At 35.7% G+C, this 16917-nt stretch overlaps 1 protein-coding gene across 1 annotated transcript; it reads left to right on the top strand.

The window, feature by feature from the left end:
• The first annotated feature begins 291 nt into the window (after positions 1–291).
• LOC120249279 (uncharacterized serine-rich protein C215.13-like) lies at positions 292–870 on the top strand. Its single transcript, XM_039257786.1, has one exon. It carries the CDS (start codon positions 292–294, stop codon positions 868–870), a length of 579 nt encoding a protein of 192 aa, XP_039113720.1.
• Positions 871–16917: the final 16047 nt, after the last annotated feature.

Genomic DNA, 16917 nt, shown 5'->3' with positions numbered 1-16917 from the left:
CCAACAACCAAAATATGAACTGTGACCAAACCCTCCCTCAGAAACCTTGTATTATATGATCTCTTTCCTACTTTGTCAAACAAATACAACAAAGTCAATGGCAACATGCGAGTAATTAATTATTAACTCAAACAAAAATAAATAAAACGATGGTGCATGCATGTGGGCTAGCTAGCTAGCTAGTCATCGAAGTTTTAGATCTACCTAGCTAGACACATATATGTTCTCAAGAGCACCATATATATATATATATATAGAACTCTTTCACCTACATTCATTCACAAAAACAAGATGTTCTCAAGCAATAACAAAGATCTTCAAATCAATGAAGATGACAAGTTCTTCTCCAAGCTACTGTCTAAAGAGAGCTCCTTGGCCAACGAATCCTTCAGAGTTTCAGTACCTGGCTCAGTTCCATTCATGTGGGAGTCTCAGCCAGGAAAATCAAAGTACACCAACCTTACAACACCCCTCCTTCCTCTCACTCCTCCACCGTCCTACTACACCAAGGCTGAGAGCAAGGTCACCAAGAAAGAATCCTCTAAGTCCAGGCTCTTCAAGGCCATACTACATAGTTTCACTCTTGAAAGGAAGTCAAGCACGCCATCATCTCCATCAGCTTCATTTTCCTCATTGTCATCATCATCGTCATCAGTTTCTCGGTTTAGCTCCACAAGCTCTTCACTCCATGAACGCTTCTCTAGCACAAGGATGTCATTCATGCCATTTGGTGACGATGGAGAGTTGGATGATCGGAGATCTAAGAAAGTAAGTGGACGTGGTGGTAGCGGTGGTGTGTTTCAGTGGTGCAGTAAGATTGTGCTTGTGAAGAAGACATTGTTGATGATTATTGGCAGTAGGTCTAGCTAGCTTGCTAGTTATAAAATATTTATATATTTGTGTTGATCAGTATAATGAGGTTCGTTCAAAACCATATAAACATGTGTATATATAGTATAACAAGATGATGTTTGATTTATGCTACTTATTTAGTTCATTAAGCTTTGTTACTACTAGTTCATTATATTTAGTTAATTAATGAACCAGCAGTTTGGAATTCTCATCCAACGTTGCTTATGTTGAAGTCTCACAAATGATCTTCTTGCCATTTTAGCATTCTTTCTTTGCTTTGAAGTTGATGAATGTACAGAGGGATCACTGGGAAAGCAATGAAAATATGAAATGCTTGTTTGGAAGTGATCACTAGTGCTGTTCTAATTAATTAAGTTACCCTGAAGTGGTGGGAAGGCACAAGTACTGACTTCCTCCTGCATCAGATGCCCACTTGCTTTAAAGTGAAGAAGTGACACTTATTTCACTTCATCACTTTCTTTGAAATTAAATTCAGTTTAGGATTTTCTTCACTCCTGCAAAATGAGCGTTGAAATTATTAGAAGTTATATGATTTCTAACCATTTCAGGTAACACATTTCTTTCCTTTAAACCACTTCAAAGAAAATGAATACTTCTTATAGATTGTAACTTTTTCATTCAAATAATTTAAAAAAATGATAGCATTCCAAAGCAGAGGAAACCATTGATAGAGGGAACTAGAGGCTTGTTTTTCTAAAGGATGAGAGATGTGGTTGCCCGGGAGAGACATCATTCATCAAAGAGGCAGGTGATGAGGAGCTCTCAATGCTATGCACTAGATCAAACTTAATTGCATTGAGAAGGCAACCACTCCTGTTTTAATTTGTTGTTTACTTGTATTGGTTTGAGACTTTGAATATCAGATCTTTGCTTTATTAATTCTTGTATTTTGTGTTGGAAATATAGTACCACATCGGTTATGTGATAGAAGTGTAATGAGTTTATATATAGGTATAAGGGTTGAGCCACTAAGTCTTGAGACTTTTTGATATAAGACCCCTAAACCCATATAGAGCCTATATAGAACCCACTAGTACTAAAATATAAAATCTAACATTTGCCACGTAGGAATGTCAAAAGATTTTTAACCTTTAATTGTATTTTATATTTTTCTACTTTGCATAAAAATTGCTCCTGCACCTCTAGTGGATGTATAATCCCTACTTATTCCATTAGTCCATAGATTTTGATTTTCTCAATATGCTGAAACTTTTTCTTTTCCTTTTTTTTTTTAACCCTTCCATATATATATATATTGATACTATGTGACAAACACCTCCATTTAAAATTTAAATCAGGTTTTGCTACAAATATAGATCGCATTCACAAGCTCAACATCTTGTCCTTGTGAGAACTTTATGTAAAAGACCCGATATCAATAGGTCAGGCAACTATTGATATTAGATTTTTATTTAATAAAACAGTGGTTTATTTATTTATTTATTTAAATTGTTATATGAAATTAGAAATATATCTATTTTTTTAATAAAATTTATAAGTTTTTTTTTTTTATGTGTAATCACTAATCTATTCCACCTAAAATTCTATTATTTTTTAAAATAATAATAATTTTCAGATTTTGTTACATTAGAATTATTTTTTATCTTTTGTTGTCTGATACCAGGCAAGATTCTATGCGTGGGATACGAGAGAGATATTTTTTATATAGACTAGCTAGACATGCATTACATTTCTTTCCAAGAAAAAAAAAAAATACTTAATGTCATTTTAATGCATTAAAGTTTTATTTATTTATTTATTTATTTATTGATAATATGCTCAACTCACTTAAGAGTGTAAGATGACATGTATGTACAGAAATACACTAATTATAATGGCTTAACAATAACATAAAAAAAAATTTACCATATAAGATAAATTAATATGTAAAGTAATGAAAACATGTTATGTGCTCTTAAAATAATATTTCATAAATCATAAACATGAAATGATAAATTTTTATACCAAATAATTTTAAATGGGTAAAAAAAATAATTTTTCCTATAAAAAAATCATACTGAGACTAAATATATAATATCTGGTCTAAATAAACAATAAATCAACAATACTCATACTGAGTTGTACACAATTTAAAATACTCCATATGATATTTCCTAATGTTAAATATGTAGATGCCACTCTTTTTCACGTGGACGGTGACATGGTATTATATATGTTGAAAAACAATGCCACATTCCCACTCACATGGAACAAAATTATTTAAAAATAATTTTATCCAGTAGTGTGATATAAACTGCCATCCCAAGTTATTACCAACCACACGGTGGTCTCTTTCATGAGACTTATGTGACAAACTATAGAATTTGATCTATTCCACAGGCTCATTAGTTATTTTTATTTATTTATTTTATGGGAATATATTCATCAACAGTGTACCCATATATTGGGAATTATTTTTTTTTTTTTGATAAAAGTGGATAAACCACTGGTTTATTAAAAATAGATAAAACATTACAAAGATGAAGAAACTCTCACCAGAAGTGAGGAAGAACAGAAAATATAATATAAAAAACTGGAACAAAAAGGAAGATAATAATCTAATCAGGCGAAAGGCACCGTCTGACGACTCAGGCCTGACTAGAAGAGCGGGAGGGTCAACTATTACTGTGGAGTAATGTGGTCTGTCTCGCCAGAAGAATTTGAGGTCCTTGCTTTGAAAAAGTCAAGAGAACGCTTAATTTTCTGGGAGGCTTCATTAAGGGTTTGCTGGTGCCTGTCAGCTGTAATTGGAAACCAAGAGAGAATCGTATTAGCAGTTTTAAAAATGATATTTAACTGAGGCAACGCAGTCAGTTGAAAAATACGGGAATTCCTTTCGAGCCAAATATTCCACAATATTGCGCGGGAGATAAAGTCCCAGAGGGTTCGAAGGTGAGGAGCGAGGGAAGGAATCCAGGATGTCCACAGAAGGGGAATGGTCTGTGGGAGAGGAGTAGAGTCTAGGGAATGAGCAAAAAATGCCCAGATACGCTTTGAGTATGCACAATCAATGAATAGATGTTGAAGATTCTCAGAGGCATTATGACAAAGGACACAGGTGTCAGAGGAGTAGTGGGAAATACAACCCTTTTTGAAAAGGTTGGATAAGGTGAGGATTTTGTCCTCTCCAGCAAGCCAGCAGAAAAGAGTGATTTTGCTAAGGCTACGAGTCTTCCAGAATAGGGGGTACAGTGGGCTGCGGGTTCCACCACCAATGAGGAATTTATAGAAAAATTTGACTGTGAAGATGCCACCTTTTTCCAGTGTCCAAGAATAAGTGTCACACTGTGCGTGAGAGCAATCGGGAATAATATCTATGAGTGGAGTTAATAAGTCTGGCGTAACTGAATGGAAGATTTGCTCGGTGCGATTAAGATTCTGAGAAAACTGCCTAACGGTGATCCAAGGTTCCTTACAGTCATTGAAGAGGTCAGGCCAACGGTCCTTAAGTAGGATTCCATTGTACCAGCGGTCAAACCAAAGGGATGTGTTGGAGCCACTATTGATAAGATTCAAGATACAAGAGCGAAAGGAAGAGAGAGTGGAGGTCATACCGGCCCAAAAGAAGGATTTGTTCCTGGGAGGGATGTGAAAAAAGATTCTGTTTGTGTCTCTAAGAAAGTAATTAGCGTGGATGATTTTGGCCCAACCACTAGTTGGTTTGCAAGATAATTTCCACCACCATTTACCAAGTAAAGCGATGTTGAAGGAGTGAAGGTTAATAATACCCCAACCGCCCATGGTCCATGGTCTGGTGATTCTGTTCCAGGTAATTAATCTGATTCCTTTGGGTCCCAAATCAGGGCCTCTCCAGATAAAGTATCTTCGGATTTTATCAATTTTCTTGATCACCCAGCTGGGGAGCTTGAAAACCGACATCCAGTATACAGGCGTGGAGGATAGGACAGAATTAATAAGAGTTAAGCGGCCCCCAAGAGATAAATACTTAGTTTTCCAAGTAGTGAGCCTAGAGCGGACCATGGCGATGAGATTAGCCCAGTCGAGTCGTCTCGGTCTACGACCAGAAAAAGGGACTCCTAAATAGGTAATAGGAAGGCTGCTACGGGAACAGTTGAGGATTCTAGCATATGAATGGTGGGGTTGGAAGCCATAGTTGGAAGAGTAAAGGCAGCTTTTAGAGTAATTAATGGTTAATCCAAAGGTTCCTTCATAAAGGTACAATATTAGTTTGATGATTTGAAGGTCTTCGTGTCCTCCAGTAGAGAAAATTAGGAGGTCATCTGCATATTGGAAGTGACAAATGCTGTCAAAAGTATTCAGTGGCACACCGATCAAGACTTTAGAATTTAGAGCGTGATGGAACATGGCACTCAAAGCATCAGTGGCTAGGGCGAAGAGCAAAGGAGAGAGAGGATCCCCTTGCCTCAGGCCTTTTTTGCAGTGAATGTAGCCCTGAGTAGTTCCATTGATGATGAACCGTGCCTTTGTAGAGAAGAGAATGGATTTAACCCAGGAAAGCCATTTAGGTCCGAAACCTCTAGCAGTAAGGATATCAATCAGAAAGTTCCAGTCTAGGGAGTCAAAAGCTTTTGCGAAGTCCACTCTTAAAAATGTGACCAAGACGTTTTCTTTTTTGAAGGTTGAAGATTACTTCTTGAGCACCAACGATATTTTCTGCTATACATCTGCCCTTAATAAATCCAGATTGCGAGTCATCTACCAGCGAACTGATAACAGTACTTAGACAATTGGCGAGAATTTTAGAAATAATTTTACAGGTGAAGTTGATAAGGCTGATGGGACGAAAATCCCCTACCTTGCTAGGCGTATTGTTTTTAGCAATGAGGGCAATATGAATCTAGTTGATACGCTCAAGATTGATGGTACCCTCGTAAAAATCCTCACAAAGTTTTACAATTGAGGGTTGAAGGATGGTCCAGTGTTTTTGGAAAAAGAAAATAGGGAAGCCGTCTGGACCAGGAGATTTGTCAGGGTGAAGGCCGAAAACAGCAAGTTTAATTTCTTCAGGAGAGAAAGGCAATTTGAGTTGGGAGAGATCAATTCTTTCCTTATAGTCAAAGAGGAAGTTCCAGTCAAAGAGGAATCTGTTAGGCATAGCAGAGCCGAAAACAGAGCGGTAGTGAGAAGTAAAAATTCTGCCGATTTGATCGTTTCCAGATATCCAATGGCCATCATGGAGAATACGAGAAATATGATTTTTATTTCTTCTTCCATTACCGACTTGGTGGAAGAACTTGGTGTTAGAGTCCCCGTCTTTAAGCCAAGTAATTCTGGAACGTTGTTTCTAGTAAATTTCTTCCTGGTTTAAGATGTTATAAAGTTCATAACGAATATGAGAGAGACGGTTGGACTCTTCCTCAGAAAGTGGCCTAGATTCGCCAATGATGTCAATGGAGTGAAGTTCAGCCAGGAGGTTGCATTTAAGAGTCTTGGTAGCACAAAAAGTGTTTTTTGACCAAGTACGGAGTTTGGCTTTAAGGTGAGTAAGTTTTTTGGATAAAATAAACGCTCCACAGTCAACAAGATTAAGTTCAGACCACCAATCTTGAATGAGGTTGGTAATCAGAGGATTTGTATACCAGAATTTCTCAAATTTAAGTAGCCGGGGATGCTTGATGTGATTACCAAAGTCAAGGCAGATGGGAGAGTGATCTGATCCAAATCTAGGAAGGTTGAATTGAGTGGTTCTTGGGAATAAGGAGGTCCAGTCGTGTGAGTAAAGAAATCTGTCGAGGCGAACCCAGGTGGGATTGGCTTGTCCGTTGGACCATGTGAATTTTCTCCCATTTATGGGGGGATTAATTAGTTCAAGGTCGCGTAGGAGGTTCTGGGATAAAGCGATATCTCGAGGATTAGAAGTACCGGTGTTTTTGTCATCTAAGGAAAAGATCATGTTAAAATCACCACATATAATCCAGGAAGTTGTGTTGAGATCTCTTAAAGTTCTAAGTTCGTTCCAGAAGTTGGGTCTTAAAGATATGGAGTTTGGCCCATAGACACTAGTGCAAGTCCAGGTGGAATTATCAGAGCGGCTTGTGAATCTGATGGAGATGGAGAAGGATCCCTTATGAAATGAGATACCAGTAAGAATCATGTTATCCCAGGCGATAATGATTCCTCCAGCAGTGCCTAGAGCCAGAAGAAAATCGAAGGAGTCAAATTTGTGACCTCCGATAGTTCTCCAAAGGAAACAGTGAATGTTTTGAAGTTTGGATTCTTGTAGGCAGATAATTTCTGCTTTGGAATTTAAAATTACTTCTTTAACTAAATGGCATTTAGAGGGTCTGCCAAGACCCCTGACGTTCCAACATAAAATAATCATTAAAAAACAGAGAATGTCTAGATGGGTCTCGGTGGAGACCTAAGTGTTGCAGGATAAAAGGAGTTCCTGGTGGCTTCAAGCGATCTAATTCTTTCTATGCATTTATTTTTATGATTAGGAGATCCTAGGAATTTAATGCCACAAGAATTACTATAATTAATAATTTGTGCATCAGTCCAGGAAGAAAAAACTGAATTTATAGTGGAGGGCGTACCTTCTCGTGGATCTTCAGGGATTTTTTTCTTGGAAGATCGGGGAGGGAGAGGTACGAACCCTGCTTCTTCGTTCCATCGTCCAGAAGGTTTTTTGGGTATTTCACTTCTTCTGGGTTGTTTAGCCTCAGTTCGGAGTTGATCTGGTATGTCTTCCAAGGTCCCGGAGATAACTGGTTCAGGGTCAATTTGAAGAGGAACATGATCATCCTGATCGATGCAGTTTTCATCAGATAGGAGATTGACGTCATCCATGTCATGATCAAGGATATTCTCGTCTTCTCCCCAGTCAAGGAGTTCTTCATCAGAAGGGGTCTCCACTGGAGTGTTGTGCGGTGTAGGATCATGATCATAGAATTTTCCAGTATTGATACTTGGCACCAGGGACCATCCACCGAAGATGAATATCCATTTATAACCATCAGGTATAGGTAGAACTGGGGGGAGACCTTGCAGGTGAGAGGGAATGATTTCCTGCGGAAGGTGATCAAGGGATGAGTCCTGTCCATGATCAGAACTAGGATGAGAAGAGTGAAAATCGTTAAGCAAAGATAACTTAGATGATGAGGAATTAATTAAATTTGAATGATTCGAATCTTGATGAATTAAAACAGCATCGGGTGAGGGATTCAGAGAGAGCTTATCACGAGGCAAAGCTACCTCTAATGGTGGAGTAATACTGTGATCAAGGATGAGCGAATCTCGAGGCATCTCATCAGATGGATTGGATTTTTGATCAGCGTGCCGATCACGATGAGATGGTCTCTCAGAGAATAAATCATCTCGAGATTTCTCAGTGGGAATAGTTGGACGTTCACGTGGTTTGCTGGGTTCCCGGGAGGGCTGATCACGAGGCACAAGGGACGCGGGCAAAGATCCAAAACAAATGCTGGAGTGCTTATCGCGAGGCAGATGGACGGACGTTGAAGGTCTCTCCATCACGTCCTCACTGCATGGCGACAGTGCACTCTGTCCCTCGGCGCGCTCATTAGGGACAGACGGAATCTCAGGTATTTCGGCGAGCTCCCGGTCGCCGGAATGAGGGGAAAATTTCTCTTGAGATCCGCTAGCATTGATCCCAGTCGAGAGGCTAAGGCTGGAGCAATGCTCAATGGCCTTGTCGAAGGAGTTATCGACGGTGGAAAGATCAATAGGGGCTTTGCCCTTTGTGGTTTTGGGAACATAAATGACAGGGTTGGAGGATGGAGTTGGGCGAAGCTGAGCCGGAGGGTGGTTCGAAAGGCCGCAGACCAACTTGGATCGGAGGATACGAGCTCCATCGTCTTCAAGGTAAACAATAAAGCTTCTAACCCCGACGTCCACTGTTATCTCCAGCGGGAAGGAGATCGAGGGTTTAAGCCTGGCGAGGGTTCGGAGGTGCTCCAGGGTTACATGCTCCTTCTTCTGGACGTAAATAAGGTCGCCGATCGGTCGGAGAATATCGACGATGGAATCCCAGTTCCAGCAGTGGAGAGGAAGGTTTGTAATCCTGACCCAATTATAGTTCCCGGCGGCCACCGCATGAGAACCGAATTCAGCGGTCCAGTGTGAGAGGGAGATGCAGCAAGGGCCATATATGGAGTTAAGGGTAAGAGGGCTTCTCTTCACGGTCGTTGCGGCGTCCCTAGCAGAGGACATCGTAAGAACGAAGTCATTATTGAATGGTGTGATATGCTCGCAGAGGTTAATGTTGATACATTGGGGAAGAGAGTCGTGCAGCGAGCGAACGCTTGCGTTGCCAGAGATGACCCTTAAGATCACTATCTTCTTGAGCTCCTCTTTCGACTTTAGGATTGCTTCAGTTATTGGAAAAGAAACACGAAGCGAAGTCTTGCTGGATTTCACCGGAATGTGGAGGAGAGGTTTCAGCTCTGAAAGTCCCCGAGTCCTGGAACTAGAGGAAGAGGTGTCCTGGGAGTGGAGCTTGGATCGGACTCTAGCTTTCTTGGGATCGGGACGAAGAGGTGTCCTGGGATTGGGAATTAATCATTCAAACCATGCACCCTCAATCGAAGATAAGGGGTTTGAGCTATGAACCCGTACTTATAACCGGTAGGTCATTATCATTATTGTTTCCAACAAGCCTTAAACTCGAAATCTTTTAAATATCTCATTCTCGTTTTCCGCAATAAGATCAAGTACCGTTGGTTATGAGCATTTTAGTGGCTCACTGTTATTGAATATCGAGGGGCATTTGGATGGCGGTAATGGTTCCCCCAATCTTATATTTGGATAATTTTTTAAAGAGGTAATCATTGCCCTAGGAGATTGCCATTAACCCTTGGGATAATGGTATATTGGGGGAGTGAAGGAGGATGGAGGGGGAATAAGTATAAATTACCCATTTTACCCCTCACTAATATATCTCTATGGGTACGTATATAATAATATATTAATATATTAAATAAATATATTAATATTAAAATAATTAATATTTAATTATAACAATCGTATAATAATTATATTTAACAAATATTTATATTTAATATTAAAATAATTAATATTTGATTATAATAATTATATTAAATATATATTTATATTTAATATAAATATATTAATATTAAAATAATAAATAATTAACTATAATAAGTGCGGAATGTTCTGGTAATTGTTGTAGAAAATAGGGATGGGCATGGGGTGGGAAGTCCCCATCCCCCGCAGAGATCCGCCCCGTTTTGAGCGGGGAATCCCCGGTTTTCTTCCCGTGGGGATAGGGGTGGGAGAATAAAATTCCCCCGTCACCGTAGTGGATGGGGGCGGAGAGTGATCTCTCCGTCCCGCGGAGTCCCCGCCCAGAAATATTATATATATATATATAATATTTGTTGAAATAAAAAATAAAAAAAATAATATAATACAATGTTTGTTATTAATAATGATTAGTCTCAATTAATACCTAATTTTATGGATTTTTTTTCTTTAGATTATTGAATTTTTGTAAGAAATGTGTTAAAAAAAATTAAAAAATATATAATATAATATCATGTTTGTTATTAATAAAGATGGGTCTTAATTGGTATCTAAGATTCTAAGTTAATGAATTTAAACATTAGATTAGTGGATTTTTTTTTAAAACAAATTGTGTTAGGTGGCCAGAGTGGGGATTCCCGTGGGATGGGGAGTGGAGGCTTCTTCCTCCCCGATTCCCCAATTGGGCGGGAACGGGGAACCCCCGCCCGAGATGGGGGAGTGAGTGGGGAGATACTCCCCGTCCCCGCCCTGTGCCCATCCCTAGTAGAAAACTAAAATTTGAGAACAAATTAACAACTTTCTGTAATATATCATAACTTAGATATTGATCTAACATTGGAAGATAAGTACTATTCTTCAAACAAAACACCTAGACATAAGTTTTTACATATTTTTATAAAATTTTAAAAAGGTTTTCCTTCAGCCCAATTTTTAAAGAGTTCAACTTTATATTTTCCTTCAGCCATTTTAATAGGTTTTCTTAGAATGTTATCAAAGCATGCAAGAATAGTTCTTACAATTGGATTCATATTGTAGGTCGGCGGCTCAAGAATGTACTCTTCATTTCTGGCAGTACCATTTACTGTAAGTTTTCCATTATGAACCATTGAACATACAATAGAATCAGTCCAGAGATAGAAGTCAGCTTTAGAATTGGCATATTACCTAACACATGACATATATATATATTCAAAGGAAAGTAATTGGCACATGCTCAAGCAACATTATTTTTCCCAACTCCAGATCATTTAGAGTGAGCTTTGACACATATAACTTGTTGCCATATGAGTAATTTTTTGCAGCATGCTGTTAATATGGAATAATTAGGTTGGCTAAGGTTCGTTTTCCGTTTCCCCTCCCTAACAAGTTGAGAGGCATAAAAAGGTACACTGATAACTCAAATTTTCAAAGCATGATTCTCAACTGATCTGATTTATCATCCATTGAAGCAAGGATAACTAATCATCCACCATTATAAGTACTAGTAAAAAAAAAAACAATGGAGGATGCCTTTATATGTACGCTTTCTTAGAGAGTTTATATCCGGATAGCATGGCTGATAGTGCAAGTGGCAAAGAATGCAAAGAAGCCTCAAATTAAGTTAATAAGTATTTTTTAAAGGAGCTTTAATTGTCATTTAACTAGTATAATTGAAGTTATTTTTGGCAAGTGCTCTATATATCTGAAGAATTCAATTAATTGGAGACTTGATATTTGAAGTTATTTTTGGGAAGAGCTTTGATTAGAGATCATAATTAATTTAAAATTATAATTGATTTAATTGAAGGCTATTTTTGGTGGTTTGAAAATTAATTGAAGACTATTTTTAAATGAAGCTAAATTGGGACGAGTGTTATACTTTGTTGAAGATTTGAATGAAAAATATATATGTACCTAATCAAAGAATTGATGAAAATTATATTAATTTGGTTAATTGAAGATGAATTTGAAATTGATTGGAGGCTATTTTGGGATAATCTGAGAATGCTAAGTTTTGGCAAGTGATTGAAGACCCAGGTTGGGTTCCTACTTAGTGGTTAGTGTGGTGAGTACAATTGGTTAGCGGCTTAATTGAGATTAGTGGATGATTCGGTCATGTTTGACTTAGACTCATCTTGAGGTTATGTTGCAACATGGAGTTATGGCTTAACTAGCTTAGCAAGTGTGGTGGGTCATGTTGAAACCGTGTCACAACATAATTATAACGCTAGATTTCGAACTAGGAGAATCAAAACTGAAGAAAAGGGTTTCCGGATATAATTCATGTGGAGGGTTACATGAGTTTCGTCTCAAAGATTTATGATGCAAGAGAGAGGCATAAGGAGATAGGCATAAGAGCATTAGTTAATTCTATGAGAGGGAGTGTCCAATGACAAGATCTTGGTGAAAGTGTGTTAAATGTCAACGGGGCTTTAGACCTTTATGCATGAGAGCTTTGATCGCCATTGTCTCGTGGGGATGTGATTTGTAAGACCTTTGTATTCTTTTTTGCTTTTCCTACTAATTAAGCTAATTCTCCTCAGTTTAACTCGCAAATGTAGGCACATTGTGTCGAACTGTGTGGACAAATCTTGTGTCTTCTCTTGATTTTTCTATGATGTGTGTGCTTGATATTTTGAAAAATTGATAATCCCACAATCTTCTAACTAAATAAGCAATATATATAGAGCTTGAGTCTTCGGGGGACATCCCGCGGAGCTGTTGGATGCTAATGCAATAACCCTCTTCACATGAAAAAATATTATAATAAATCCCTAGGTCTCATCCAACCCATTCTCGCTTTCTTTCTCCCCTCTCATGCTCTCTCTCATTTTTTTATTATCTGCAGATGTTCTACCTTAAACTAATATATATAAACACAATTTTTTTTTTTTAATCTTATTCCATATAAGACTATTGAGTTTACCTTTATATATACGTAATTCTAAATATAATCAAGACATTAGTTTGGGATTTTCCTCCAACTTATATAAATATATAAATATATATATAGGAATCGTCTTCCCTACTTTCATAACCGAGGAAGTCTTTGGTTTTGTGCCATGTGCTGCACAGTGCATTACTATGTACATGCACATATATACATAAGCAAACACCCAACACCCTAGACCCAAACCCCTATAAAATATGGTCTAGCTTTTTAACTGTATAAACAATAAAAAATCAGGAACGAACTTGGTTGAAGAACTAGACAAATTCACTTGATATATATATACACATATATGCATTTTAAACATTGAGCAAGTATACGATGTAGCATATATGGTGCAATGGTTAGTCACATGGGAAGTGGGTGTGCATGTGCAAGGTTGAATCCCTGCGCTATAGTATCATAGCAATATTATTCATCCATTGTTCCCAGGCTTATGTATTGTTCACAATACTATACAAGTACATCTAGTGGGTCTCTTATGGGAAGAGTTATATCTTTCCCCTCGGGAATTTATTAGTTTGATATGGTTTTTGTGATTTTTTTTAATGTATACACAGTGGACTTGCATTGCCCCATGTGGTAGCTGTCAGAGTTAATAAGTTCTTAGGGGTTATTGATAAGTTACCATAACTGGTATATTTCTATTCTTTAATAAACTTTAAAGGGGGATAGGGGGAGGGGAGGGGCACTTGTTGCATATTAAAAAGAGTATACCATGTAAATTAGAAAGCTGTATTCATTGACCAAATGTCATATTTGCCATGATGATATTATTTATATCTTTTCATTTATCTAAAATCATACTACCTAGGTTTTCACACAAATGTGGCATGTCAGGTTGAAAAGTTAAAGCCACATCACTACAGATACACATGAAAAGAAATATTTAAAAATAAACTTATAGCGTGTACAAATTTTCTGATCACCTACCACTTTGGTTTTTTTATTATTATTAAAAAATAAATCAAGAGTGACTTGTAAATAACCATCATACAAATAACGATGTCTCAGGTGCGGGGAATTTGGAGGGCTCCCTTGCGCCCTCGGGCAGGATTTTTATAGATGGGGTGGTCAAAACTTGTGTGGTTTATTTGACTTGCGCGAAATGATTATATCTTTTCTGCTAATTGTGCGAGTCCGCGATCTATTTTGGTGAAGATTGATCTTTTGATTTTATCTTGGTTCTTTGCAGCTTCTGATGGGTTGAAAGTCAAGCTGGAGGACTCTATTTTTGTTGTCCGTCGTAGCCTGGAGTTCTTTGGGCCTCGTTCCGAGGGGGTGGATGATGCATCTTCTCTTGAGGTGATGCATGTTAAGTGTGAGGAGTAATTCTGAGGTTTGTTCTTTGGGTCCTGGAGGAGGCCCGTTGTTCCTTCCTTGTTTTATTTTGGTATTAGTTCCACGGCTAGTGGATTGGCTTTCGATTTCTTGTTTTTTTGGCTATTAACGCATGCTGGTTTTATTCACTTCTTCAAAAAAAATAAAAATAAAAATAAAAATTAAAATTAAAAACAAGAAATTTGGCTTTTATAACAACTTGATCCTGTGATGAATAGTTGAACCTGATATGTTCTAGACCAAAGCTCATGATTTTAGTTCTATTGAAAACACCGTACATGTTTTAGTTATGATTCATATATATATATACAGGCACATAATCTTTTCTCCCTTATTTAATATAAAACTATTAAATTTGTCACTTACATAAAATCCTGAACCTAGCTAATGAGAATCATGGGTTTTTTTTTAAGATAAAGGTGACAAGCATCTCCTCAAAAAGGATTGTTAAAAGAACTTTTGAACAGACATTATATATATATATATATATATATATATATGAGACAATTTAAGGGTGCGTTTGGATCACGGAATAGGAATGGTAATGGTAATGGGAATGGGAAAAGTAATGGTAATGGGAATGGATAAAGTAATGGTAATGATAATGAAAAAGGTGTTTGGTTGAAAGGAATAAATATTGGGAATAGAAAAAGTGACATAGAGAATTGTATATAAATTACTTTAATGCCCTTAACATAAGTAATGATAAATTAATATATAAAATAATTACATATAAATAAATATTTAGTCTCTGTAATTATTATAATTAAATATTTAGAATAAATAATTTTTTTATCATTAACCAATTAAATAATTTAATGGGTAAAAGTGTCATTTCAATTTAATTACCATAATTAAATACTTATATTAAATATTTTATTTAATTAAATCTATGTAGGGGCAAAAAAGTCATTTTCAATTTAATTATTATAATGTATATGTATATTACACAATTCTTGTTAATTTTTATTTATTTTAATTATTATAATATTTAAATGATTCAATTTATGTTCAATATAATTTACTTTAATTATTATAATTAGTTATTTAAATTAATAAATATTACTTAATTAAATCTCAACGAGGGGCAAAATTGTCATTTCACTATCAATAATGTATTTAATTAAATATCTACAGGGTAAACATGTCATTTCACTTTAATTACCATAATGAAATACTTTTATTAACTATTTTATTTAATTAAATCTACATAGGGGCAAAATTGTCATTTCACTTTAATTACTATAATGTAATATGACTATTTATAATTCTTGTTAGTTATTATTTATTGTAATTATTATAATATTTAAATGACTCAATTTATGTTTATTATAATTTACTTTAATTATTATAATTAATTATTTAAATTAATTATTATTATTATTATTTAATTAAATATTAACTAGGGGCAAAAGTGTCAATTCACTGTCAACAGTATTTATTCCCCTCTATGCCCCCAAATTTTGAAGGTAATGAAATGTTTTTACTATGCATAATGATAATACCAACAGTACCCATTCCCAAGTCAATAGTAATTTACCCAAACATGGTCATATATTACTATTTATAATCAATCCCATTCCAATAGTATTCTAACCCTCAATCCAAACGCCTCCTAAATTTTACTACGTGCACGTTCAGAACATTTTCATATATATACCAAACTGAGCTAATAAATTTTTCGTATTATGCAACTATGGAGAAGGAACAAATAACATCCTCTCATATGAGACCCAATGAACAATACTATTATAGTATTTAAACATAATTTATACATATATTACTGCAATAATATTCATGTTTATCTAAAAATTCGATGTTATATTTGCCCATTTACAATTTAAATAACAATTCATTGAACTAAACAGTGGTTGTTTTCTATGGAAATTTTCTTCCAACTCAGTTGCATATGTATGTACTTCAAATAATTAATAATCAAGTATACACTGTAAATTAGCAAAGGGGTACCCACTGATGTTATGTTTCACATGGTATTATTTACAATTTTTTATTGAGTATAAACTCAGTCATATGGGTTTTACCATGTACATCTATCCTACAATCTCTTTCAATCCAAATATAAAAATAAATATAATAAAAATTTGGCAAAACTAGCCCTTGTGGACTAAGGCTAGCTTCTTTAGAAATCAAGTACAAGCTTCGATTTCTTTTAGTTAAATCATACACTTGCCTCAGAAGGAGAATTTTTTTTCATTTTATTTTTTGCAAGTGGCCTATGAAGAGCTAGAATAAACTATAATTCGTACATAATCAAATTCAGTTTTTTTGAATTAATTAATACTTTCTAATTGATGAGCAAAGAGTTTTTAGAGTCTAATCACATATATCCTTTTACATGTCTAAAACTTGCTACTGGAAAACACCATAAGCTTTGAAGGGAAGTCATCCATCCAATCCAACCTCTCAAACTTATTCTCCATATCTTTATCACTATCTATTCATATAACATAGGTTTCATCATCACTCTATTAACATCATGAAAGATGAAAACTTTGGTTTAATTGAAAATTAATTCTTCTTATTTTCAATGAACAAGAAGTTCAAATGTAAAAAATCAAAATTATCTTTTTAATTCCATGAAACTCTCATAGTATACCTAAACAAAATTATTCATTAAATCAAAGAAATACTGATATTGACATGAAACTACCATCAATGAACAAAATATAACACAAAATTTTTTTTTTTTGAATAAAGTGGATAAACTACGAATTTATTAGAGAAAAAAAAAATACAAATATAACACAATTTAGAAAGTATTTATT

The sequence above is a fragment of the Dioscorea cayenensis genome, chromosome 19, assembly GCF_009730915.1.
Source record: "Dioscorea cayenensis subsp. rotundata cultivar TDr96_F1 chromosome 19, TDr96_F1_v2_PseudoChromosome.rev07_lg8_w22 25.fasta, whole genome shotgun sequence".
NCBI lineage: Eukaryota > Viridiplantae > Streptophyta > Magnoliopsida > Dioscoreales > Dioscoreaceae > Dioscorea > Dioscorea cayenensis.
Note: the sequence above shows the minus strand (reverse complement) of the source record. Positions and strands in the feature narration are given on the sequence as shown.

What these genes read in the sequence shown, in the direction of transcription:
- LOC120249279 (XM_039257786.1), top strand. Translation starts at nt 292, where the DNA reads ATGTTCTCAAGCAATAACAAAGATCTTCAAATCAATGAAGATGACAAG.